Source organism: Conger conger, chromosome 17 (genome assembly GCF_963514075.1).
Source record: "Conger conger chromosome 17, fConCon1.1, whole genome shotgun sequence".
NCBI classification, from domain to species: domain Eukaryota; kingdom Metazoa; phylum Chordata; class Actinopteri; order Anguilliformes; family Congridae; genus Conger; species Conger conger.
The window spans coordinates 33872875-33898877 of record NC_083776.1 but is presented as its reverse complement, the minus strand read 5'-3'; the positions used below and the strand labels follow the sequence as shown (position 1 = coordinate 33898877).

Sequence of the window (26003 nt, the reverse complement as noted above, 5' to 3'; positions counted from 1 at the left end):
TGTGGGAAAGATCAAAGCAGCGCCGGCGGGGGCCGGGAGGTGGGGGGCCACACAGGCAGACGGACCTTTTGAGGAGCGGAAGTGCTTGCTGGGGGCCGTGAAGCCGCGGGTCCCGTGCACGTTGACGGCGGAAACCCGGAACTGGTACCACCTACTGGGCCGGATGTCCGCGAGCTGGAGGCGCTCCTCCGTGGCCTGACAGGGGGACGGCAGATGGACAGACAGGATTAGACCGGTGGGGTCAGGAGTCACACTTTGGGGTCAGAGGTCAGAGGTCACAAGCACATGCCACCGCATCAATCACCCCCCTAAAAACCCCAATAAAAGAAAAAAGAAAGAAGCGTGTCCCTTTGTCCCTGTGGGGTCACTGTGTCCCTATGGCTGGATTTGGGGGGGGGGGGACTTCAATCACAGGAGACTATTAAAAAGGCTTACAGACAACAGAACAGCCATAATTAAGCGTGCATATGGTATGATGCGTCAGTGAGTGCACAATAATCCCCAGTGCTCGGTACACCATCCAAAAACTCATTTAAGCCGTGGCCTTACATTACACCACATTACATTATTGGCATTTGGCAGATGCTCTTATCCAGAGCGACATACAGTTGATTAGACTAAGCAGGAGACAATCTTCCCCTGGAGCAATGCAGGGTTAAGGGCCTTGCTCAAGGGCCCAACGGCTGTGCGGATCTTATTGTGGCTACACCGGGATTAGAACCACCGACCTTGCGTGTCCCAGTCATTTACCTTAACCACTACGCTACAGGCCGCCCCAGCCTTCCAAAAGCAAATAGACCAGAGTGCTGTTCTTTCGTCGGGGTACGATATATTATCTTTAAACACAATCCAGATGCGTGACTACACGCACGCGTGCACACACACACACGCACACACACACACACACACACACGTATAATCGTTTGCACTTTGACTTTGCGTTAGCATGGTGCTCTTGCGGCCGAGACACGGTTGGGCTACCTGTGCGACGGTCTGCCAGTCCGTGGCGTCGTCCTCGCTGGGGTGGATTCCGAAGTTCCACCTCCGCTGCACCACGTACAGGACGGGCTCCACGGAGATGTTGAATTTGGAGGACCAGCGGATCTCCAGCACGCCCGACGGCAGCTCCGTAAAGCCCAGCTCCTTCCGCGGCTTCAGAGGGGCTCCTGGGATCAGTCATCATTCATTACATTACATTATTGGCATTTAGCAGACGCTCTTATCCAGAGCCACGTACAGTTGATTAGACTAATCAGGAGACAATCCTCCCCTGGAGCAATGCAGGGTTAAGGGCCTTGCTCAAGGGCCCAACGGCTGTGCGGATCTTATTGTGGCTACACCGGGGATTAGAACCACCAACCTTGCGTGTTCCAGTCATTTACCTTAACCACTACGCTACAGGCCGCCCCCATTCATTTTTAGTATTTATTATATTTCTTTATTTCACTGACATTACACCATATTTGTATTTTTCAGTACTGCACACAGTTCTATCCACCAGCTCGAGAACCTCTAACAGAACAGTGCAGAGAAATAAAACTGGTTTCATGTATGAAAATGCGATGCTTAAGACACTTGATCTCTTTAGTTACAGCAAAAGAAAACATTTATATTTTTCCACTTATGGTTATGGAGATTAGGAAAGTAGACAACACAAGGCATCTGAGGATAAGTTCTCTCTGAAGAACTAGGCGCCATTGGGGGAGGTCAGTCGAGTGTAAATTTCACACTGATAGAAGACGTTTTATTCACAGAGCAACATTTCAACGCATGAGAACAGCTTGCTAGGTCATGCAGGAGAAGCAGTCAACCAGGATCAACACAATGCGGGATTCTCTCTATAATGATGAGCTGAAAGAGAGTGAATGGTCTCCTCGCCTCATCAAACATCCCAATATTCATATGTAAATTTTACCAGCAGATAGTTTACTCCACTGAAAAAATGCCCAGATACACAACGACATCTCCCTGCATAGATGAAGACTCCAATGCTTTCTGATCTCAGGGACAAATAAATGTGTCTCTGCAGGAGGAATCTTTTCCTTTCAGCTGAAATTATGTTAAGGAGCTGATAAGCATGTGTGTTACATTTGACAATTTGCATGTTGAGATATTCCTCATCTGCTGTGATTTAAGTGTTCTGGCCTTCTGACAGTTAGTAATAGCACGGCCTGTTTAGTGGATACAGATTGCATGCAGCTGGGTTAGCTCATCTGGGTACAAAGAAAAGAGGAGGTAAAACATGCATACTCATTAACTCATATTATCAATTCCATTCTCTTAACTCACAAAATAACATGCACACAGAGTTACAAATACAGGCATACACATGGATACAGGCACACGCATTCACGCACACAAAACATTCACACACACACATACATGAGTGTCCACTTATACAAGTACACACCAACGTACACTCAGTGACCACTTTATTAGGTAGACCTGTACACCAGCTTGTTAATGCAAATATTTAATCAGTCAACCATGTGACAGCAACAAAGCATGGTCAAGAGGTTCAGCTGTTTTTCAGACTAAATGTCCGAAAAGGGGAGAAATGTGATCTAAGTGACTTTGACCGTGGAATGATTGTGTGTGCCAGACAGCGTGGTTTGAGTATCTCAGATATTGCTGATCTCCTGGGATTTTCACACACAACAGTTGCAGAAAATGGTGCGAAAAACTAAAAATATCCAGCGAGCAGCAGGGGGGCAAAAATGGGGGGCAAAAATGCATTGTTCAAGAGAGGGGTCAGGGGAGAACGGCCAGACTGGTCCAAGCTGACAGGAAGGTGACATTAATGCAAATAACCACACACTACAACAGTGGTATGCAGCACAGCATCTCTGAACACACAATGCTTCACACCTCTAAGGGGATAGGCTACAGCAGCAGAAGACTTAATACATCTAAAAAATAAGTCTAATAAATACCTAATAAAGTGCTCACTGAATGTATTTACCCACACATAGCATTCAAAGTAATGCACGCACGCAGATTTTAAAGATCATTCATCCATAGATTGTTAAATGCCTGGGTTTGTGTGGATGCCTGTGTGTGTTCCAATTAAACATGCATGGGGCACAGAGTTGGCAGATTCCACGGCTATGACATACTACCACTCCGCATTCAATAATTCATTACTACTGAAGTGAGATGAGCTGTTGATGGAGCAGCGGACTGCGGGTTTAATGAAACCGATACATAGAGAGAGAGGAGCTTCACAAGAGCAGAGCCGGCCTCCATCAATCACCTCACCTGCAACAACGTCTCCACGGCCTGAGACTAAGCGCTTATCCTGTTCACCAACCGACGACCTTCACTGCAACGCATTATCATACCGCGATTGTAAACAGGTCGCTGCCCGGTTCCCCCTCCATTCCGAGATTGATGGAGGTTTCAAGAAAAGATGCGGCACGGAAGTTTCCATTCAAATCTCAATTAGTCTGCGAAACCTTTTCCTTTTTTTTAAAGTATGAAAAGCATTCTCGTGTCCATCATCCCTCTTTCTCATCTCCATCTCTCTTTTTTTAGTTTTACTGGTGAGAAAGATATGTGTGGCATTCTCCCAGCCTTGGGCCCACCCCTCCCTCCCTCCCTCTCTCCCTCTCTCCCAGAGAGGAGGGGAAGAGGCTGTCTGCCGCTAAAGGATGCACCTCACCTCGGGCGCAGGAACACAGCGCGTATTCCACCGCCATCCCCGCCCACCATGCCTGGCTCATTATCGCACGCGGCCCACACACACACCATGTTAATATGCATGTCTCCCTCTGAAAAACGGGTTAAAATCTTTTCCCTTCCAGAAAATATTCGGATTTCATCAATTATACATTGTATGCTAGCTTTAAGATCAAATGATCCACTCTGATTTACATACCCTTGGTACTGTAATAATGAGACCGTAACTATTCTTTAATATTTAATATGCATGAAATGGCTTCATGGTTTTTAGATCCATGATATTATGACATCATGACTTCGATATGTTTCCATGTATATTAAACGGCAGGACACTGCAGTCTGTAGCTGGTTTTGGAAAGGGGATAAAGGGGTTCTCTGCCACAGGTTGGTCATTATACGGGGGTTAAGATAAAACCTAGGGAACCCCTAGCAGAGAATTTGTCTTCCAACAGCAATCACTCTCCTTTTCAGCCCTCCCCTCTAAAGCCAGCCATTACTCAGTTCATTCCTCCATCCAAGAACCACACTCGAAGCTTCCATCTTACAGAGGATTCTGGCTTCCCCTCAAACCCAGCTCCCCAAGACTGGAAACAGCATTTCCATGTTCACAACACTGGATTTCTGCAAATGCGCCTCATGTTCCAACAATAACACTCAGAGATCCTCCCCCCCCCCCTCCCGGCGTTCTTGGTGGTTGTACATTGAAACAAATGTGCAGGGAGGAATCGGGAGGGAGGAAATCTTCACAAGGGTGTGTTTGGAACAAGACTCCCCTCTCCTCCGCAACAGCTACTTGAAGCAGGCTTCGGTTCAAGTGCAGTTGGACAGCATCAGGGCAATAGCTTAGGGTAACAAATCGCCGTGGGCGTTCCTGAGTTTGGGATAATGTGCGGGGCCAGAGTCGCGGTCACGGCCATGAATGCGGAAAGCGGGGCGCTCCGGTGGGCGAGAAGTGCCCCTGTTCTTCCTCCGCCGGTCTCAGGACACCCGTTTGAATTACAGCCCATGAAAGATTTATGCAGATGTCTCACTTCTATCAGCTCTTGAGAGGGACAGATATTAATAATTCAGAACAGCAAAAGCATGTCTGTATGCATGCCATTCCTGGGCTTATACACAGCTTATTCATTGTGTCTGAGAACTGGAGATTGGATTAAATAGATCAGTTATGAATCCTTTGTAATTATGTCGAACACAGAAATAAAACAGAGCAGTTTATACCCTACACAAACCTTGAGTTATGAACTGTAATGTTCTCCTACATCGTATTAATCTTCCATTAGAGTAGACCTTGGCTTTCCTCTGTTCTTCTCAATAAATAGTGTGCCAGCAAAGATTGTGTACACAAAAAGTTCCAGGATGCCTTAGCCAAATGAAAATAAAATATAAAACATATCCCCCCCCCCCCCGTCTTAGTTCTTCCAAAAGATGGCGTGCGCACTAGCAGCTAAACCCGCAAGCGTATCAGTGGCTCCTAAGGGGGAGAGATGTTTGCTGGTGGGACAGACACACCTGCACACACATCTGAGAGTGATCTCACCAAATTTCTTTCAAAGTTACCCCATTCCCTCTGAGTAATCACTTCCAGAACTGAATAACCAGAGACTGCCCTTAAACACGCATTGCGTGCACGACTAGACCTTTAACACAAATGACCAGGACCGGAAATCAATCAAAACTCTGACCTTCTTGCAAAATAACATGTTTCAAAATGCATGTACCTCTGGATGTTCAACCAGGGCATGTGTTCCACACAAATCTGCACAGATGAGTAGCCACCAGCTGGCAGTTTCAGGATGAAATTTGAGTGCTCAGACTCTACGCTCCTCTACAACGCAAGCAGAGCAGCTGGGGCACAAGGTAATGAGTACTATGTCCATCAGTGAAGCATACCCAAAGCAATGGGTAGAGGATGCAGTAACGTCCCGATACTGAAGACACTTTAAACGAAATCAAAGTGGTTATAGTTGAATGATAACATGATATGTTCTCACGATTTGAACAGTGTTTTTCAGTGTTGATTTGTTAAGAAAATGTGACATGAAACTCCACATCGATTGATCAACTACTCTTTAGCAGGAACGTGCATGGCAAAGAAGTTTGTTGTTAAGTTCCTCTTAAGAGTCCGTCTAACAGGTGCGTTCACTAAACCTGTGTAATGCTTGATTAGAAGCTCGTTAGCACGCTTGTTAATCCAGAGAGCCAACATTATTGAATTAATATGAGTAATAGTGCCAGATCAGTGCAAGTTAACCAAGTTAACTATGGCAACCAAGAAACAAAGTACAACTTTTAAATACATATATCCATAACATATTGAAAGGCACTTTTAAACCTGCACTTATTACTGGCTGTGGTATTCGCAGGCATTTAGATTGTGCCCATGTAAAGAGATGCCATAAATTATGAGATTAATCACATGCAAGAAAGTACAAAAACAAATGACACAAATTTGCACATAAGCACATACATAAAGTTCTCACAGAAGCAAAGTCCCCAAGCACATACCTCATTAAACAAACAGGTTGCTTCAACATGACCAACAGTTCTCTTTGCTGGCAATAAATCACTTTTTTTTTTCCAGTTATTTAACGAGTAAAAGCACTCAGTCATAGTAGTGAACTCTTTGTTGAATGTAGTCTAATTAATTAACACAAGGACACACAAACAAATATCGCTCCAGCGTGGCTGTGTCAGCAGTCACCCCAGTGTGAATGTGTTTGGGTGAATAGCGGGTACTGTATCTTTGTACAGGTTCTTGGGTAGTTGTACTCCAGCGTGGCTATGTCAGCAGTCACCCCAGTGTGAATGCGTTTGGGCAAATAGCGGGTATTGGGTGAATAGCAGGTACTGAGCGAATAGCGGGTACCGCACCTTTGTACAGGTTCTTGGGCAGCTGGCAGGTGTTGTGTTTGGGTGAATAGTGGGTACTGAGTGAATAGCGGGTACCGCACCTTTGTACAGGTTCTTGGGCAGGTGTTGTGTTTTGGTGAATAGTGGGTACTGAGTGAATAGCGGGTACCGCACCTTTGTACAGGTTCTTGGGTAGCTGGCAGGTGTTGTGTTTGGGTGAATAGTGGGTACTGAGTGAATAGCGGGTACCGCACCTTTGTACAGGTTCTTGGGCAGGTGTTGTGTTTTGGTGAATAGTGGGTACTGAGTGAATAGCGGGTACCGCACCTTTGTACAGGTTCCTGGGCAGCTGGCAGGTGTTGTGTTTGGGTGAATAGTGGGTACTGAGTGAATAGCGGGTACCGCACCTTTGTACAGGTTCTTGGGCAGCTGGCAGGTGTGGCCGCAGCCGTTGGAGCAGCACTTCTTGACGGTGGAACATTCTCCATCCTCCTCACAGCTCTCCACACAGGCGGCGGCGAAACCGCTGGCCTTCTCCGGGGCGGGGCAGTCGCCCTGCTTCACGCTCTCCACCGACCGCAGGAACTCACAGCTCGTCAGACACTCATAGTGCTTCTTAGGGAACAGGGGCTAGGGTGTGGGGGGTGGGGGGGGGGGCACAGAAATATCCAGTTGAACTGCGACAGTGCAAGCTGACTGGCATCACCCCGGTTTGTAAATTGGTGGACGGGTCCGTGCTGAATTGATTTATTCCCAACACAGGAATTCATGAGAGGGCTGCTTTGACACAGGTCTGGCTTAATCCAGGGCAATGTCCATTTATACTCTCATTCAGTTCGATCAGGCTACTAGAGCATGTCATGCTAATGGAGCTTCCCCTGGGCTTAGAAGACCAGCTCTTTACCACAGCACCTCCCTGCACTCCACTGCTCATACATTCTGTATCTGTATTATATACATTATGCATTTGAAGAAAGTACAAAAGGAGCCTCTCCCCAAAGCTAATTACCTGTCTAGAACTAAAGCTGTACCTCTCTTTTCACCGACATAATCAGGTGCTTGTCTTCAGTAGACATCAAAGCTTCTGGTGTGGTAAGCAATATTTTGTCATGGCAAATAGAGGGTCGTTCAACTGCCCCTGGACTGCTCTGAGGGGTCATGTTGGTCATGTTGCGTGGCATGTAGCCTGGTCTGGACCCCGGTGGCAGGCGGCCATGTTAAAACATCTGGGCAGCGCCCACCTTTAGCAGTGGGGTCCATGAAAACCCAGGCAGTGCAGAGCGGGAGCTGGCCACGTACCTCACACAAGTCCTGGCAGTGGTTCTCCTTCAGGTCCCAGGATTCCTTGCAGGGTTCCAGACACTGCAGGAGGGGGGTAAGGGGGGGGGGGAGGTGTCAGTTCATCAAAGGCAAAGCCACATCAAAAGGGAGGGAGACAGAGCCAAACGTACACAGATAGAGCAGGGACCGTCTCCTCAGTGTGTACCGAGGGGGGGACTACATTCTGCACTCTGCACCACGATGCCAAACAGCTGCGGGGGACCGTTAAAAAACCCCCAAAAAGAACAGGCAGGTTGGGGCGAGCACTCTAGATAGAGGTCACAGAGAGTGGGAGAAATAAAAAGAGGGAGAGAGAGATTACATAATGGACCCACAGGGCTATTGTGTCTTTCATTTCCCAGAGTGCCCTTCATTTATTTATTTATTTTTGGCTCTACCCTACAAGGATTTCTTTTCATGTGCGGTACATCAACACTGCCCCATCTAGTCCAGACCCGACACAGTCTGTGACATGCACACACATCCCTCAGTACCACTTCCAGTTGTAGACTGTACAGACAGATTGGCTAACAAGCAAGGTGCACAACCTCAAATGACATGATCCCGTGTGAACACTTTTTGCACATTCCCTCTCAAGAAATGTGGGGCTTCTTTACATGGTTAAAGCATCAAAGTGGATCACCATGCCTTTATATGCATTATTCAGCCACATATGTCTAATTCATGCTGTATAACAGTGAGAAAAAAAATATATAAAAAAAAAATAAATTCAAATACATTGCATAATTCATGTGGCTCGCTGACAGGAAGCGCTACAACCCAAAGTGTAATCAGATGAGAAACCTACTGCATCCACATCCTGTGAAATCATGCATCTGCCAGCAAGGAGGAGGACATTGAGTGAGTAATAGCTGTTGCTTCCCTGAGCTGTTTTGTACGAAAGCATTCTCACTGACAATACGTAGCAGAGTCTCGCACACAGAACACCAATCCCAGGCACAGTACTGCTCTCACAGAGAAATCACAGAGAAATCTATGTGATTTCATATGATTTAAGCTAAATATCAGGACAGACAGGCTGACATTCACCAGCGTGAAGCGCCAGACAGGACTGATCCAGACATAATTAAGGAGAGAAGGATTAAGATCATTAACTGTCTGACTGAATTCAGATTTTTGTTGACTGAAAAACAGGTCATTACTATGTGTAACGGTCATCAGTGGAAGGTCATTACTGTGTATAAGGGGCATCAGTGTAACTGTGTTCCAGTTCTGCTATGCAAGGCTGTCAGTATGGATCTAAGGTTGATCGATTTGCAAGGTTATTACTGTGTATTCCAGGTATAAGTGCGTAAGGCTGTCAGCATAGATCTCATGTAGACAAATTTGTAAGGTTATTACAGTGTATTCCAGGTATAAGTACGCAGGGCTGTCAGCGTGGATCTCATGCGGTTATTACCGTGTGTTTAAAGTCATCTGGAAAGATTTCAGCACTGGCAGCACCTCACCCTGCAAACATTCACACGACGGGCCCTTCCAGAGCAGCCTGGCCCAAATGAGTAACAGCTTTCCCTGGCTCCCAATCAGCCTGTGAGCATCTCCTGGGACCAACCACAAAAACATCTGCAGGACGCACCTTCACCGACTTCTCCTCCCCATCAAGTACAAGTCAGAACCCCTGCCCAGGTTAAGGAAAAGGACCTGACTTTACCACCAAATTCTTTTCTCCTTAGCCTCAGTGAATGGTAGCCACAACATAAATATGTAGCAATAACTCAGCGGGAATCAACAACGTATTTACAGAGTATTTTGATTACACAGAACATTTGCTGCTGTACAGTACAAAACCAGCTTGACCACAGCGCAGATGCCTAAAACAACCCTAAAATTCTTCTCGGCTCAGAAAACCAACACGCAACATCGTGCTTACTGTAGCTCAGCCGGGAAGCGGAGTCTGTGTTTACGACTCCTTAATTTGCTTGTTTAAGATGGCTTCCAGTTATTGTGCTGCGCCCAGTAAAAAAAGTTTATTTGTTTTGTTTTTTTTAATGGACTGCATGGGACGCGCACACATGTTTAATCTGGCTCCTGCATTCTGGGGGCTCCGATCGCGGACCTCAGCCGAGCCCCCGGGCCCATCCACTCCCAGCCTGCGCGCTCTTAATTAGCCCTCTCCTCCGGATCCGCTGCAGCGGTGCCTGACCGCATGCCCGCTGTGTGTGCGCCTGTGTTAGAGAGAGCTGAGAGACCTGGCTGTGCAGGACACCAGCTACCATCCCGTACGGCCATCTGGGATTCACAGTTTCATTATGCAACTATTTATCGCTACGTTACGTTCCTCTCAGCAGATGCTCTTATCTAGAGTGACCTCCAAAACAAAGTGCAGGAGTGCATTCAAATAGGTTACTAAGTGCACTAGGCACAACAGACAAGGATAGTTGAGTCAGCAAAGCTACAGCGGATCAACTGTAGTGTTACAATCAGCTTTAATTGATACCATAGTCTGCTATGCAGACAACCATTAAGTGCTAGGATTTCATTATTTATATCTAGTATTAAACATAGCAAGCTTTTCCAATGATCACCTTACACAGAGGCACTGCTTTTCATGAATATGTCAGTTCAAGATCAAGATCAAAGGGAGAATGCAATGGAGCTTCTGTAAACATAGCCATTGGATCCCTAGCATGTGTGTCATTGGCATCATTGTGTGCATACAGTACTTCCACTGGTACACACTGAAGGTTTCTGTTTTAGTATACCACATACGTATACTGTACTTTTCTAGTACACTGCTTTCATCTGGTCAAATTATGGAATTGCACTGGCATTCTAAAAGTGTACCAGTCACACAGAATTTGTTTGTGGAGTACAAAACAACTCAAATTTCAATTTAAATCTTTATGCAAATTAGCATAGTCTGCTATATGCTGATATAGGAGCACTACTACTGTGTTAGAGTTTTATTCCACTGTACAATTTGAGTACTTTTCTGTGGTCCTGAATAGAAATAGTTCATCCCATTCAGCACGGCTGTCTAATTGGAGTGCCTCTGTCTCTCCCCTTGTCCTAAAAAAGCTCTAACAATGAGGTACTGTGACTTCTGCTCCAACAGCCCCAGCCAGCACGTGCGCTTGCACACAGCAAAGCCCTGAAATACCCACGACACGTTGCTAAACACGCGCACTAAAGCCGTGGGATCAGGCCCGCTCTCCCTGCTGAAAAACGCTGTCATCGGCAGCCACCGGCAGCTTGTCCTGTCACGGAAAAGATGAAACAACTAACGGAGAAAACAAACGTCAAGTTTAGAGCTGCGCACTTAACCAGCAAAGAGAATCTCCCCAATAAATCCATCTTTCACACAACCAAACTTCTGCCACATATGCAAATATTATTCACTCAAAGCCCATGGAATTGGTCCATAATTCAGCTGAACCATTCAGAAGCTTTTCTAGTTAATATACATAGAGCCTCGTTATATGACTGTTGTCGGCAGAGAACAAAGCATACCTACAGCTCATAAATAACAAAGGAGCCCTGACTGCAGGATCGCTCTCTTTTACCTACAGATCGCTCAGAGACACCCGCATTTCTTTAAAAGGCATGGATCTGTCAGAAAAGCTGAGCGACAACTAAAAAAAAAAAAATGCGTGCACAGGTGTGTTGATGCCAGACGATTTGTCTTTATTTCCCAACAACCCCACCCTTCCAACTGACATCCTGGCAGGACGAGAGGTGATGACAGACATCTCAGCAAAAGCCGGTAGCAGGCAGGGGCGTGATCATCAATCATGCCTCGCAAATCCTCCACAAGACTAAACTAACCACTTCAGGAGGCAGGAGCAATCATTGTCCCTTTTTATGTATTATCTCGATCCAGATCCACAGACGAGCTTCAGCGGAGAAAGAAAAACAACTGTCAAGCGGCTGTTAGAGGTACCCGGCTGTGCGTAAACTCCTGCCACATTGCGAGCTGTGTCGAGGTGCACATGTTTGATGGCGTCTCCACAGTGGGCCGTTAGCAGGGGCTGGTTTTTTCCACAGCACCGCGTTCCTCCGCGGGTGATCATCAGGACATGGGGCCCCTGGGGGGGGGGACTCTGAGGTGAGTGGGGTAAACGACAGACAAACACCCCCCCCCCCCCCCCCGCCTCCCCAAAGCCCAACCAGAACAAAAGCTACTGTGTCTCCTGCCTGGCCGTGTATGTCATTATCTGTTTCCTGGAAAGTGACGCGTTCTTCATGGTTAAGCAGGCCTGGCCGGAGGGAGGGCAGGTTTGGGGTACGGGAGGCAGCGATGGGGCACCTCTCGCTTCCTATTTAACGCTGCTGTAAGCCACTGCGGTTTCTGTGTGCGACGGGGCAGGAACACGTTCCGCTTGGCCAGCCTAACAGTGGCGCAAAGGGTCCAGCGAGGATACAGAGTGCCATTGGGTCTTTCTGAGCCCATCACAGGGGCAGGAGAGAGAGAGTTGGGGGCTGGTGGTGGGGGGGGTTTAGCAGAGGGCTGGAGGGTCAGGGAACATCCTGGAGAAAACTTCCCAGGGGTACAGAGGGATCTTTTGCGCTAAAAGCCCACACTTCGGTGCGGTAGAGGCGGGTACGGGAGCTCGGCAGAGGCTGTGAACGCTGGCAGCGCGGCAGACGGGAAAACATAAATACATACACCGACGCCGAGGTGTTTAGATTTGAGTTTATGGAGCGTGAAAGGCGACCAGAGGAGATCGCCCACGGGTCCAGCCATAGCAACACGAGAGGCGCTGCCAAACGCACGGGAGAGAACAGAAGCACATTCCCACATTTTAATACACCCTGTACATAAACACACACACACACACACATTATGCGTGTGTACACCAGCACTGCAGTAGTGGGTGTCATGGGGATGCAGGGAGGGCACTGTGTAAAGATTGATGCGGCTCTACCCGAGACAGACTGGCAGAATAAGCACCATCCAGCTTTCAAACCGCGCTGCAGACATAATGGCTGGTTTCAGCGGCCCTCGAGTGTCGGCTGAGCCTGTCCTGATTGATGGCTGGAGCAACGGGGGACCAGGCTTGATCAGTGCTTGGGAGATGGAAGACTTCCTGCGAGGCAGCTCCTGGAAGTGCTGTTTGAGGGGCATTCGTCCTGGGGCTCAACACAGCAGTGATGAGACAGGGAATGACGCTGTGATTCCGACTGAACAGTAAACTGAAACTATTATTATTATTATTATTATATGAATATATTATTATGTGTTCTCCTCCACAGCGCAGTTATCGATCCCCTGCTGAACGATCATGCTGGGTGTTGGCTCTCGGAGAGGTGGGGATATTTATGGCGTGTGTTTGAGTGCGTCGCCTCAGCCCCTGTGATAGCGCGCCGGGCTGATCTCCGCGCCTGATCACGGGCAGTAAATCCCAGCACTGCCACCCCACGGTAATGGCTTTTTCTGCTGCACTTGCTGTTTGCGCAGATTAAAAAAAAACTTAGGGGGGTTCACAATGTACCCCCCTCCTCCTTTTTAACATCCCGTTATTTATCGACACCCCGCACACACATATCCCCTGTTCTCAAGGCTTTGTCTACATCCCTGAGAGCACTACTTGTACTTTTTTTCATTAAAGCAAAACAAGAAAAGGCTAAAAACAGCAACAGTATATGAATAGTACTGAATGTCTCTCCTTCTCTCGGTCCCAATCCATCTCTCCCCTTTTCTCCTCTTTTAGATGCAATTCATTTTGATTCAATGTCTGATTCAATTCAAAATACTGAAACAAGGAGAACATAGGGTCGCTAAGCCCCAAGCAGCCGGGGGTTTGAATCCCTGCCATGACACTTTGTATACACCATCTCTATCTGTAACCTTCATTGCTTTCCCCACCTGAATAAAGTATATAAGTATACAAACTGCGTAAGGAAGGCAGACTGTCCAGCCTCTTTGTATTCAAACAAAAGAAGTATAAAAACAGTGACGGTATATGAATAGCCTGACTCATCTCCGTCTCTCTCCCTTCCCCTCTCCCTCTCTCTTTCCCTCTCCTGTCCGCTGGAGGAACCATTACTCAAAATCCCTTTTGTTCCTGTCCCCTCACTCATCCGCAGGGCTTATTCTTATGCATGGAAACGGCCCCACTTCCCACATCGCCGTCATATTTCAATGTCAACTTTTTATTTCAGTACAATTTCGCATTCGGATCAAGCACTTTATTTCGCCCGGCTCAATAAAGGTTAGATAAAGGCAGGCTTATGCAGAGGCCATAAAGCAAAAAGGCCTTGGGACTTTATGAAATCATAAAATAGGAGTTGCGCAGCTGCTGAAAGAGGAGGCGAACACAAAGCAGGATGGTGTCAGCTTTGATGCACTACGAGAAAAACATATCAAAACACAGCTCACTTCCCAGCTTCACTTCGCTGCTATATTCTGCGATAGGAGCAGAGCAAAATCTGCATTACAAATAAGCATTAAATCCCCTGTCTTCCTACGCAAAAAAAAACACTGCTTAAAAACACTGAATACATTTACTTTGCCGCATATTATGCATTTACTGGAGTCCAATGCACTCTTAGAGTGCTGCGTTCAGCAGCCCGACCCACTCCATGGTCTTGAGTGAATGACTGTTGGTCAACCAGACTGTAAGTTAGTAGTTGATGAAAGTAACAAGTTTCACCCGCTTTCAAACCGCAACTTCTTTTTTTTTCGTGTTCTGAGAGAACTGCTCAGCTTTTCAGTCACATATTTGTATATAAATAAGAGGAAATGGGCTTTTTTCCTTCAACAATTGTGGTCTGCTGTGACCGCTGGCAGACTATCCATACTGTGTTGTGGGATAAACCTAGCCCTTTAGGGCTTAGACACAGCATGTTGTGAGATAACCCCAGCACTGTAAGGCTTAGGGACAGCATATTTTAAGATAACCCCAGCACTGTAAGACTTAGATAAAGCATGTTCTAGGATAACCCCAGTGCTCCACAGACTCAGATACAATTTGTTGTAGGATAACCCCAGTACTGTCAATCTAGGACAGCATATGTTGTTGGATAACCCCAGCAGAGTACTCCTCAGACACTTGTCTCATGCATCATTACTCTGGCATGAAGACGGAAATGGCTCCCTGCCTGAGCTCTAGCCCAGTCTAGCCCATTCTGCCCCAATAACGAGACTGCATCCACAGAGCCGTCTGGTCCTCAGACCCAGCAGCTGCAGACAGCCTTACCTTTCTGAAAGGTCAAACAGCACACAGAATTCCCCGACCAGACATCTCAATTAACGTTATTTTGATATGAAGAAAGGGGAAACGGAAAGTCGCTCTCAGCAAACACACCTCGCAAACCTCAAGCTATGTACGCACGTGTCCCGAGATGCTCCCGCTTTTGTGCGGAATATTATCTTTGTGCGGGTGTGATCATACATGGAGGGAAAGCACTCATCACCTTTGGATGTTCTCACAGGCTAATCATGTTTAAAAAACCTCAGTGGGATTAAGTGAATAATTCATCAAAAAATATACAATTGTGTTTATACTGGAAATGAATGACAATGATACTCCCCCTCAATAAAGTCAATAAAATTCCCCCAACCCTCCCCAGTCCAGTCAGTAAACTAACACAGGTGTGCACCTGTGTGACTGCCCCAACCTGCAATCAGTACGTGTCAATCAGGTACAACAAGATCAAAAAAGTAGAATCTACTGGGTCTACTGGAAGTTTTAAATGGGCCCCTTCCCACTCCCTCTCCCACCCTTCTCCCCCCACCCTTTCAACAAGACTGCCGCTGCTTCCAATCAAATTAGGACAGTGCTTCAAAGGGCAGTGTCATTTTGTTCTGGGTTATGATGTTTACAGAGGATTACATGAGTCATGTTACTCCCTGGGCCCTCTCGTGGGCTTTTGGTACGCAGAGTAACGACCACAGTCAATCGCCACTCTCTCAATTACTGTCAAGTACTGGAGCTTTCAAAGGGAGAGTCCCCTGGCATCCGGCCCGCCCTGTCTGTGCGCCGTGTGCGATCCATCCCTTGTTTTTTTGCCATAAATAGAACACAATTAATTAATCTGTCAAACCAGGAATTGCTCATCCTCAGCGTGACCGTGACATTGCTTCAACAATCGCTTCACAAGGCTGACTCCTTTCCCCAGAGGAGAGGCATAAAGTTCGAGCTGGATTCTGTGAGGAATGCGAAAATATATACATGACAATGCCGGTGTAATTTTGGGAGCGGTTGAAGCTGTTGGTGCTGTTCCCGCTCGTTTGTTTCAACAGGTAATAAGGCTGCAGTTAAACAATGTGCCAAGTGGTGTGACACTGCAGTGGCACTTGAATTATTTATTCAAATGCAGTTACAGGAACGGATAAAAAAAAAAGGAGGAACATCTAACAGACTTGGCCGTGTTTGTGTGTGCATGTCTGTGTGTGAGAGAGAGAAAGAGAGACAGAAAGAGAGAGAGAGTGTGCATGAGTGAGCGAATGTGTGGGGGGGTATGTATGTGGGAGCCATAAATTATACATCTCCTCTACAATCGGCAGGCCTTGCCTTATTTATGAGCTGAGAAATGGTTTCACAGCTCATGTCGTGTGTGTCTGTTTCTGTCTGCAGCCGAACTAAATGTAGAATTGTTATTTGCTTGATCGAAATACTCTTCCCATGCCCTGCCAACTGCCCCGGTAAACACATGGGGAAACGAGAGTGGCACAAATCAATGTGGAGAATAACCCCAGCGACAGCAGAAGCCTGAAGTCTGAAATGGAGGGAGACGATGGTGCCACGCGGCGCAGGACAGAGGCAGCGCTGCAGAGGGTGGGTGTGACACGACCCCCGTCCGCGTGGCTTCCTGAGAGGCAGGCAGGGCCGTGAGAGCCACCGAGGGGAGACCGACGATAAGAGGGAGGGCTGTCCTGGCCCCGCCCGGCGGTCCTGGGAAACGCGGGCCCCGGAGCAGGGCCGCTGCCTCCAGACCAGGCCCCTCCTCAGGCTCCTATCTGATTTACTGTACTCCCGCGCCCCGCCCGTCACCACGGCGATGAGTGAGGAGGCTGGAGCCCCCCGAGAACGACCCTGGCCCCCGCGCCAGCCCGCGCGAAAGCGGACGCACCAGCACACACACACACCGCCGAACTTCACACCAGCACACACACACACACACACACCGCCGAACTTCACACCAGCACAGGCCTTCTCCCGGCTGGACTATTTTACATTTAATGGACACAGAGCTAAAACAATGTTATTTTTTCCGTCATTAAAAATTTGTGCTGCATGAGCAGTTTTATTATTGTGATTATTCTAATTCCTTACCAAACTTGCCAAATGTTCAGTGGCTACTTAAACAGCATACTTAAAAAAAACATTAACACATTATCCATTGACGCCTTCGTATATTTCCAAATATTAAGTACCGTGTCTTGATCTTGTGTTCACAGACTAGATCCGGAACCTGAGTTCTACTCATTGTCTAAAGCGCAAAATTAGTTTTTCTTGTTTACATTCAATTCTTTCGCTTGGTGGGAACAATTCAATTTCGAGTCGGCTTTCCCCCGGCTTTCCCTGCATGTATATTATTTTTGGGGAAGGCTGTGCTGAATAAAATTGTCTAGTAAAAGTTTAAATGTAGAACTTTTTGTTTTGCTTTGACATCATGACAGACAACTCTGTTTTAACTACAAAAAGGAAAGTATATTTTTTCTCAAACCCTGCTGGGCATCGATATTCTCTAAATCAGGTTCCGGAAAGTTCCAGGCCTCCCCCAGGGCGAGTCGTGGGCTGAGGGCTCGGGTTTTAATCGCAGTATGTTTGTTGGGATTAAGGTCAGGATTAGGAGTGGAACTGGAGGATTTTTGTCAGTTGCAAATGAATTAGGAGTCATTAGAAATCTTAGCCATTTGAACTGCGGCCCTAAAAATACTGACTAAACTAAGCCTGTGATTAAGGAAAGTGGCACAGCTCTGTGTGCGTATGCGCTTGTGTCCCGGTCAAAGCTGTTACAGCCATTCCTTCAGCGCTCAAGCCTTCTCACCAGCGCTTATTTCTGAGGCTGGGCTGTCATACCTCCATAACACCTCGTAATTTAATATCTACCCAGCAATTAAAACCATTCATCTGTATGTATCCCCTTGCCGTTAAACCTTCGTTTTCTTTAGAATGCTCCTGATGCTCACCGAAAGTGCATTATCGAGGCTGCTGTTCAAGGCTGGGCTTCCCCAGTATGATGGAGATACACAGCCAGGGCCGTGGAGGCCATGATGTCACAGGTGAGAAGATTTGGACAACTTTCTTTGTGATTGAAATCATCTCATGCATCCACTATTTCTTTATCCAGAACACCAAACCACCGTGCATAAACTCCACACAACCGTCTTCCTCCAAGAAAAACTGTTTTCAGAGAACAACATTCTGCTGCTATATCTGTTTTATTATTTGACAGCGATGCACTGTGGGAGTAAACAACAAGGCACCCAGAAAAAGCACTTAAAAACAGATTAACCAGAAAAAAATCCCATTCCCTACGCACAGACGGTGTGGGAGTGCAGAGGGTTCCAGCAGTTCAGATGTGGGCTGTGGAATACAACAGGTATATTCCAGTAGAAAAGCTTTCCAAACCCTCTCGCTCCATACCGAAGGGTGTTTGGAGGAGGGAAACTCCAGCTACCTCAACAACAGAAAACTGCAAGCATAAGCGTCTCCAGGGACTCAGACAAAGTAATCCCCCCACAACATTATACCATTAAGCAAACACCTACAACCATGCTATGCAACATGTTATTAGGGCAAATTTAAAAAAGATTCCAAACAGGAGAGCCATTTTCATTTGCGGCAGCTGGCAGATGTGTCCTCTGTTTGGATTTTGGAGGTTTTCCTCCTTCCTCCTCTGGAAGGAGATGACAATCAACCAACATGCACCACACTATACATATTATTTTGTATCATATGTCATATACTGTATTTTCCCCAGTGAAAGTGAAGCCACATGATGTGCATGTTCCAGGTGGACTCACTTCAGGTTCTTGTTGGTTTTTGATCACTTTTTTCTTTGAGTACTGACGATGTCAACTTGACCTCACAACCCAGTGCTGATCTCTTGTGCTGAAGGTTGTCAGGTAAGCAAACTGTTTTTTGATGTTGTACCACTCAGTTCAGAAACTGCCTGGAAGTGAAAACACACCTCATTTTATCTGTTACACCAGTTTCCAAACCCAGCTCTGGTCCTGGGACCCTCTGTGTATACTGATTTAATTTAGGTTGTGCTCTTAATTAGCTTTAATTGAGCTGTAACCTGAACACTAATGTCTGTTATGTCTGTTAAGTGTCTTGGATCAATTTATTACAATTAGCAGTAAACTTTATTGTGAATCAATTAATTACTCCATGTAACAACAAATCCTCCTCCTCAGTAAAGATAAATTAAATATTGTATTTTTTCTCATTAGGAAAATTGAAGCTGAGTCTTGCTTCAGAGAAAACATCTCTTCTTTTCAGTCTCGTAATGCAGCCATTGTTTTGGAGGAGGATACTTTATGCACAGCTGGCGAAGACAGACTGCTGGTGGCCATTCCAAAGTGGGAGGTCGCTGGTGCGTGAGGAGACTTGGGAACCCTCCCTGAGCGAAACCCTGCTTCCTCGGGTGACGCTAGGCTAAGCACGCACTGCTTCGCACGGACGCTAACCGCAGTCCGCACTGGCACAGGCAGGAGTAGATACCGGACCAAGTGGCCCGTCCACGCACAGGAACAGCGTCTCGCCATAGCCAGCCACCCAGCAGCCATTTCCTGTTCCAATTTGTGTGACGCACAGCTGAGACACTGTGCTGGGAAACCAATCTAGCGCCATCGTCCAAGCTGGTCGGGGCTGCGGCCTGATTTGGCACAGCATGCCAAGGCTCCATCAGTGAGATTGAGCTGTTAACATCACCAGTCACCTCCACAGACATTCCCCACCACATAATCATAGCCCAGCTCAGAGCCTTTGGGGTAAAAGTGATCAATTTTAGTGGGAGGACAGAGTTATCACTGACTGCAGATAAGGTGGCCGGACTGAGAATGCAACACACAGACCCACTTCTCCTAATGCTCAGAGAATAAAAATAAACACTGTGAACAAGCAAGAGATCTTCTGGCTGTGACGGGAACACAATTACTCAAAGAGGATTTTCACAAGCTGTCCCGATTAAGAAAATCTCTCCTGAAAAGCGAGAAAATTAAAAAATGGGAGCGGGGGGGGGGGGCTGTAATTTGACAGGAGAGAAGCGTCAAATGAAGCCAGCTGTGTGAGAGTTGATTATATGTGTTTGTTCATCCCATCCCATCGCCTGAAGGCATTCACACTTTGTGTTCATGGAGAAACTGCAGCGATACCTGTGCCTTTTCATGTAACGCGTCGGCCTAAATTGCGCGTAGAGTATCTGCTTTAGTTCCGTTCTCTTTCACCGAGACCCGCGTGCCTTTTCTGGGCCGAACCACGAGTCCCGGTTTTGTGTTCATTCATGGACGCCTCCAACAACTGCCACAACACTGGCATGGAGGAAGGAGGAGGATGGCGGCTTCCTCTGCCCAGCCCAACCCCCTCACTCTCACCACTGCCCGCTCCACCACCCATCCAGGGCCCACAGGCGGTGGCCAGCACGGAGGCCCCTTGCACCAAATCAAAGTTAACAGCCGTGACCAGATCAGGCTCCCGTCCTGCTGAGACAGGCCAGGCCCACCCCCTTCACGTCCCTGCCACCCACACACAAAGACCCGGCCCCAAAACGCTCCACTCCCAGACACCTCGGCCAGAGATGGCAAGCACAATAAATATATCTGCTGCACGGAAACCCACAGAGGAATTATCTCTGAAAACATCTGAAACAGGGCAGAGTATAATAGAACAGAAAATCTAATCAAAAGTGTCAGAGTAGCCCCAAAGGACGAATTTTAACTGCCAACTGTCACAGTGAGGCTAATACATTTATACACATTTTCATAACATGGCAGGTATATTTTTTGAAAGTATGTCTCATATCACAGAATGAAGTACAGGGCATCCAGCATATCATATGTCATACCCTACGCTACAATATCTATAGCACAACTTAATGGACAAGGTTATTAAAATGTGATTATGACTAGTTTTATGGAATACAAACTATGCACGTCTTTTGAAATATCACACATATTCCTCATAGGGCAATCAGCGCAAGTTTGTGAGTTTACATACTGTAGGTATCAATGGGACCCAGATTAGCCAGAGAAACTACACAAACAGAGTGCTGTGGTCACATGCAAGGGTTTGATGCGTCATTTCCTGTAAAAGCCTTCATTCCACAAGAATTCTAAGTGTCTGAGTCAGATTATTCACAACTGCAGCTCTATTCAGTTCCATTCTATACTCTGTCTTCCACTTTGATTTTCAGATTCAAGTTACTCTGTTTATATTTGATCAAAAATGGTGTCATTAAGTCCAGTAGCTGACCAGTAGCACAGACTTAATTTCACCTCTCAAAGTAAATCTATCCTAACCCACAGTCTTGTAGGTGAATTATGAATGACATTAAACAGCCTAGTGAAACCATCCTAAAGAAATATCAGTTCCGCTGTTCTGTTTCCGCGCGATGCTAACATTCCTCACGCAAAGACAAGGACACAGGTGTCAACACAGTCCTGTTTGGCTCCGTTCTAGAAAAGGCGCTATGAAGGACTTCCTGGCAGGCAGGCAAGCCCCAGCCACTCCTAACAATAAAACAGGCAGCAGGCTCCTGCTTTCTCACTTACTCTGAGAGTTATGGGCATCGCGGCACCTCACAGGAAGTGCACAGCCAAAAAAATGACTACCGCGTGAAGACCTCACAGTAATTATCTGACGCTCAGTGGGTACGGAAGTGCCCTGGCAGGACGGTAGTTTTCTCCGAAAGGTGCACGTTATTATTTCTCTCTTTAATGAAGATTAATGTGGACTCAAGCCTGAGCCAAAGCTACCAATTTAACTTTCTTTGGACTGATTGACCTAGAAAATAGCATTGTTAAGGCAGTGGGCTTTTCACCGTGAGAAAGGAAGGGAGGGAGGGGCCGGTCTAGTCTTGATGGACACTTCTGAACCGGGGGACAAACTTTTCCCATGATCGTTATTTCAAATTAATTTCCCTTCTCAGAGCCGACTTACTGAGGAATGTAAAATAAACAAATATATTTTCTTTGTCTCCTTCTAGGAATTCATATGTGTGTAGCTATAAAGAGGAGATAATAGGTGTAAATAATAAAATAGATATGTTGCCTCTGAAGAAACACCCATCGTATATTTGGTGAGTAACAATAGGAAAAACATCACTCCAAAGGCATATATTGGAAAGCTTTAAAATGGCCAAAAGGAGCTGGCTGGTGAATGTGACAGGAAATGAGAAGAAAACGGAACCTAACGATGGCTAATTTAATTTGCGAGGCTGTTGGTAATGGCAACAGTACTAAAAGTTAATGGATTAATTGTGGCCCTTTTCCTGAAGGGGCTTGTTAGTTTCCCATGAGACCTGTCTTTGTGCATTAAAACCGGCATGGGATGCATCTTAAAAACAGGAGGGCTCTTTTAGGCTCATAAACAGCCAATGTTTCCTCCCGCATTATTGTGATTTTCAGTCAGCGGTCTGGGGTAAATCAGGTACAGACTACTCAATTTGTACAGGCCAACTCGACCGTGTACCAGAACAAGGCCCGTTTTATACCCTTCTCCCTGAAAAAAAAAAGGAGTACCGGGTAATGAAGTGAACCGCCTAATCGCGGCCATGCAGGGACCTTCTTGGCGTGCTCCGAGTCCGGGCGACTCCGCGATTCCACTCCCTGCGAGGATCCCGCCCCCCCCAGCCTTCCCGCACAGGAAAAGCAAGCGCTTGTGTTCTTCCACGCCACACAAAAATCTGCAGACGCTTTGAGACTCTTCCAGATCCACTTTGTCCCAGCACAAAGGGGAGGCCCCCGCAGCTTTTCCAACATTCGCTCCAGTTTGGCCTATTTTTTTCAAGTGGTTGCATTCGAAGGGGACGAGGGAGGATAGGAAAATGACAATGGGCACGCCGGACAAAGGCGTGAGTTTTCACCACCCCCTGAAAGCAGGGACAGGATGGTGTTATGGCATGCTAATGACTCCCCACCGCTCCCAAATGCCCCCTCTATCCAGTCTGCCGAGAGGGCAGCGAGGTTAATTATCATGACAATGTGGGGGGGGGGGGGGGCACATGAGGAGTAGAGATGGGGGGGGGCTGACTTTGGACACCGTGGATGGGACGGGGGGCACGATCGATCCCCTGTCACAAATTAAAGCTGGAAGCTTTGATTTCCTTAAAGCGCTGACAGATGGAAATGGTCAGTGACAGCCTTTGTTTAAATCATTAACTAATCTTTCCACATCCATTATGTGCAGATGGACCCCCAGAAGAACCCTCAATGGAGACCCCGACTGCCCCCACGAAGGGGCCTTGCTGGACGGCTTTATCCCCAGAGCAGTCATGGATGGACTCTGGGACTCTGGGGCTCTGGGACGGGGCCTTTGCCGGGGGCCGGGGGCGGGGGCCGAGTTTATTTTGGCCGCTGCGTTTTTTGTTCATTTTGTTTGACTTCCTAGTTTGCCGTCTCCTGCTCGTCAAATGGAAAAGGGGGACTAATCTGGGCCATTCCCGCCGCTGGGCCACATGATATGTGTCCATATCGAGGAGCTGCTGCTTTCTGGAGGCTTTGAGACACAGCTTTAAGTGAGTCACTGCGTAAACACTTCAGTCAATTAGGCTGAAAAGCGTCAATCCTTTTTCCAAACCGTAAAACCCCAACAATGTTTACTTTCCCTCTTGTCCCAAATCCTTTAAGTAGAAACAACAAATACTTGTTGTTTCAAAAATAAACATAATATTTGACCTGCAGAATCGCTGTACACTTTGATTGTTAGCCAAAATAGGAAGTACTTAATTTGACAATAAAAAGATATGATATTGCATGATATTATGCATAATAAGCATGTACATATGCTTTGATAATGACCTCAAAGCATCATACGATAACAACCCCATGCTTTTTTGTTTTTCATCCGGGGGGGACCCACACAAGGACACACTTGTTACAGCAGGGGACATCCAGTAAAAACCTCAGGCATTTTTACCAATTTCACCCATGCTGATGGGCAATTAGGAAAACCAGGCACTGGGCTCGGACATGAAAACAGCTCAATCCCTTTTAAAATATAAAAGACCACGGGATAGCTATTGCCTAGAGCCAATATTGGCCATTGCTGTGGAAAGGAAAGATACCAAGTCATCTACATTATGAAAACAAAAACCAAAAACCTTGAAAAGCTGCTTTGCATCCATATAAAGCTCTTGGCTGCGATTCTATAGACTCTCATTAGCACTGACCTCTTCTCCATTTAGTAAAGGCAATTGAATTCTGTCCAAAATCTGCCACGTAAAGAAGGTTTTTGGTATCCGCACAGCTTCTCTTCCAACGTGAAAAGTATACAGCCAAAGTATAAAGCCAAAATAACTCACACATTCAGGACCTTTTGCAGTCTGCATAATACTAGGGGAAAAGATCACCTTTACTTTTAGATAGGTACTGTACTTCACTGTTCTCCTGAGAGGCCATTCTTCCCATAGCTGGTACAACAACACACAGCAGGAAAGGTGAATTTAAATTTAGATTTTGTCTGTTTTAGCAGACTTTAAGCCAGAAGTGAAGGTGACGCAGACTCCTAGTTGCATTCAGGCCCCTCTCGCTTGTGTTCAGGAACCTGGCACAGCTGGGGGCGTTTAGCTGACCACAGATGTTAGTTAACGTGAGGTGACGCTGACTGCACTGCTCCATAACCCATGAACAACAGACTTTATCGTCACAGCCTGCCTTTCAAAAATATATTCTCTATATACTGGCAAATTTCCCAAATGCATCTTCAAGGGCAGATTTTAATTTCAGCCTAAAAAGGAATAATACAAGATGATTTTTAATACATTTTCAAAAGACTCTATAAACGCATGGTCCTTAGCTATGAATACACATCTTTGGAATCCACAGCTCACACTGTCAACAGGAGATGGGAAAAGGAATTAGCGTTTGATCTCTTTAGGTCAATGCCTAAAGGGAATTCTCCAGAGAGCTGTCTAAAAGCCCCCCCACCCCCCATCCCCCCACCCCCTTTCACAAATGGTCATACACTTTCTTTACAAGCCATGGAGAAGAGATCAAGAGAAGCTAAAGCTGCTTCTGCTATCAGACTCTAGGGTGGTCAGGGAATATGTATTAGCGGTAGTGCTAGGATACTGCATTTCTATTAATTTCTATAAACTATGTTTGGAATCTACAACCTAGTATAAAACATGAATGCTGTAAATACCTTAGAAAATAATTGGTCCATTATTTCTTCACTTTAAATGTGTAAAATGCACAGCACATGTTAAGTATAGCCAGTCCACTTTCATTTTTGTAGTGATTCTGGTATTCAGAGCTTTTTCTTCTATTGCCATTAAAATGGACTGGGCTGCTTTTGCTTTGTGAGCAGGAATTTATTGGCAGACTTTTCTTTCTACAAAAATAAGCATTTAATCATTCCATTATTAATTTAAAAAGCATAATTGCTCAGGGAAGCAACTGACAGTGTAATACTCCACAACTAGACGTGAGAATCATGACATTTATGTGTGCTCACCTTTATCCTCACCCTGCTGAATGAAAAAGTGTTGCTAGATTCCCACTGGCGCATACACAGACGTGAATGAAATTACCAAGAGATCCTATCTGTCATCACCTGGGTGATAACTGGCTTCATTTTGTGGGCTATTCAGACACACTCTTTCACATAACAGAAACCGGGCAGAGAAACCAAAAACAAACTCAGAGGCCATTTTAAGGAAGAATTATAATTGGTAAATTCTGACAGATCTGTTTGTTCCTGTGTTTTGGCCTAAGCTACATCTATACCAGGCGTTCCCAGTCTTAGTCCTGGAGAGCCATAGGATCTGCTTGTTTTTGTTGCTGCTCAGCAATTATTGGTCAATTATAGTTGACAGCATAGTTAACTCACATCCTCTGGTTACTCACATCAATATTTTTCAGGCAAAAGGGAAATGGGCAGACCCTGTGGCAGGCCCAGACCAGGGTTGAGGGTCCCTAGGTCAAATGTCAGAGATAGAAAGAGCACTACCGATGCTCAGCAGTTACTAAGCTATTTAGTGCAGCTACCTGTCGCTGGATTCTGCACTGTACA

The 26003-nt window shown here is 46.4% G+C and overlaps 1 protein-coding gene across 2 annotated transcripts in view; it reads right to left on the bottom strand.

The window, feature by feature from the left end:
• The window catches only part of LOC133116806 (anosmin-1), a 52998-nt gene that overhangs the window by 15077 nt on the left and 11918 nt on the right, over positions 1–26003 (bottom strand). For both annotated transcript variants that reach the window (XM_061226772.1, XM_061226774.1), the window contains exons 3-6: positions 7834–7896; positions 6942–7164; positions 982–1166; positions 66–195 (exon numbers count right to left, since the gene is read on the bottom strand). In XM_061226772.1, the coding sequence (XP_061082756.1) occupies positions 66–195; positions 982–1166; positions 6942–7164; positions 7834–7896 (601 nt within the window). The remainder of the gene's footprint in view (positions 1–65; positions 196–981; positions 1167–6941; positions 7165–7833; positions 7897–26003) is intronic.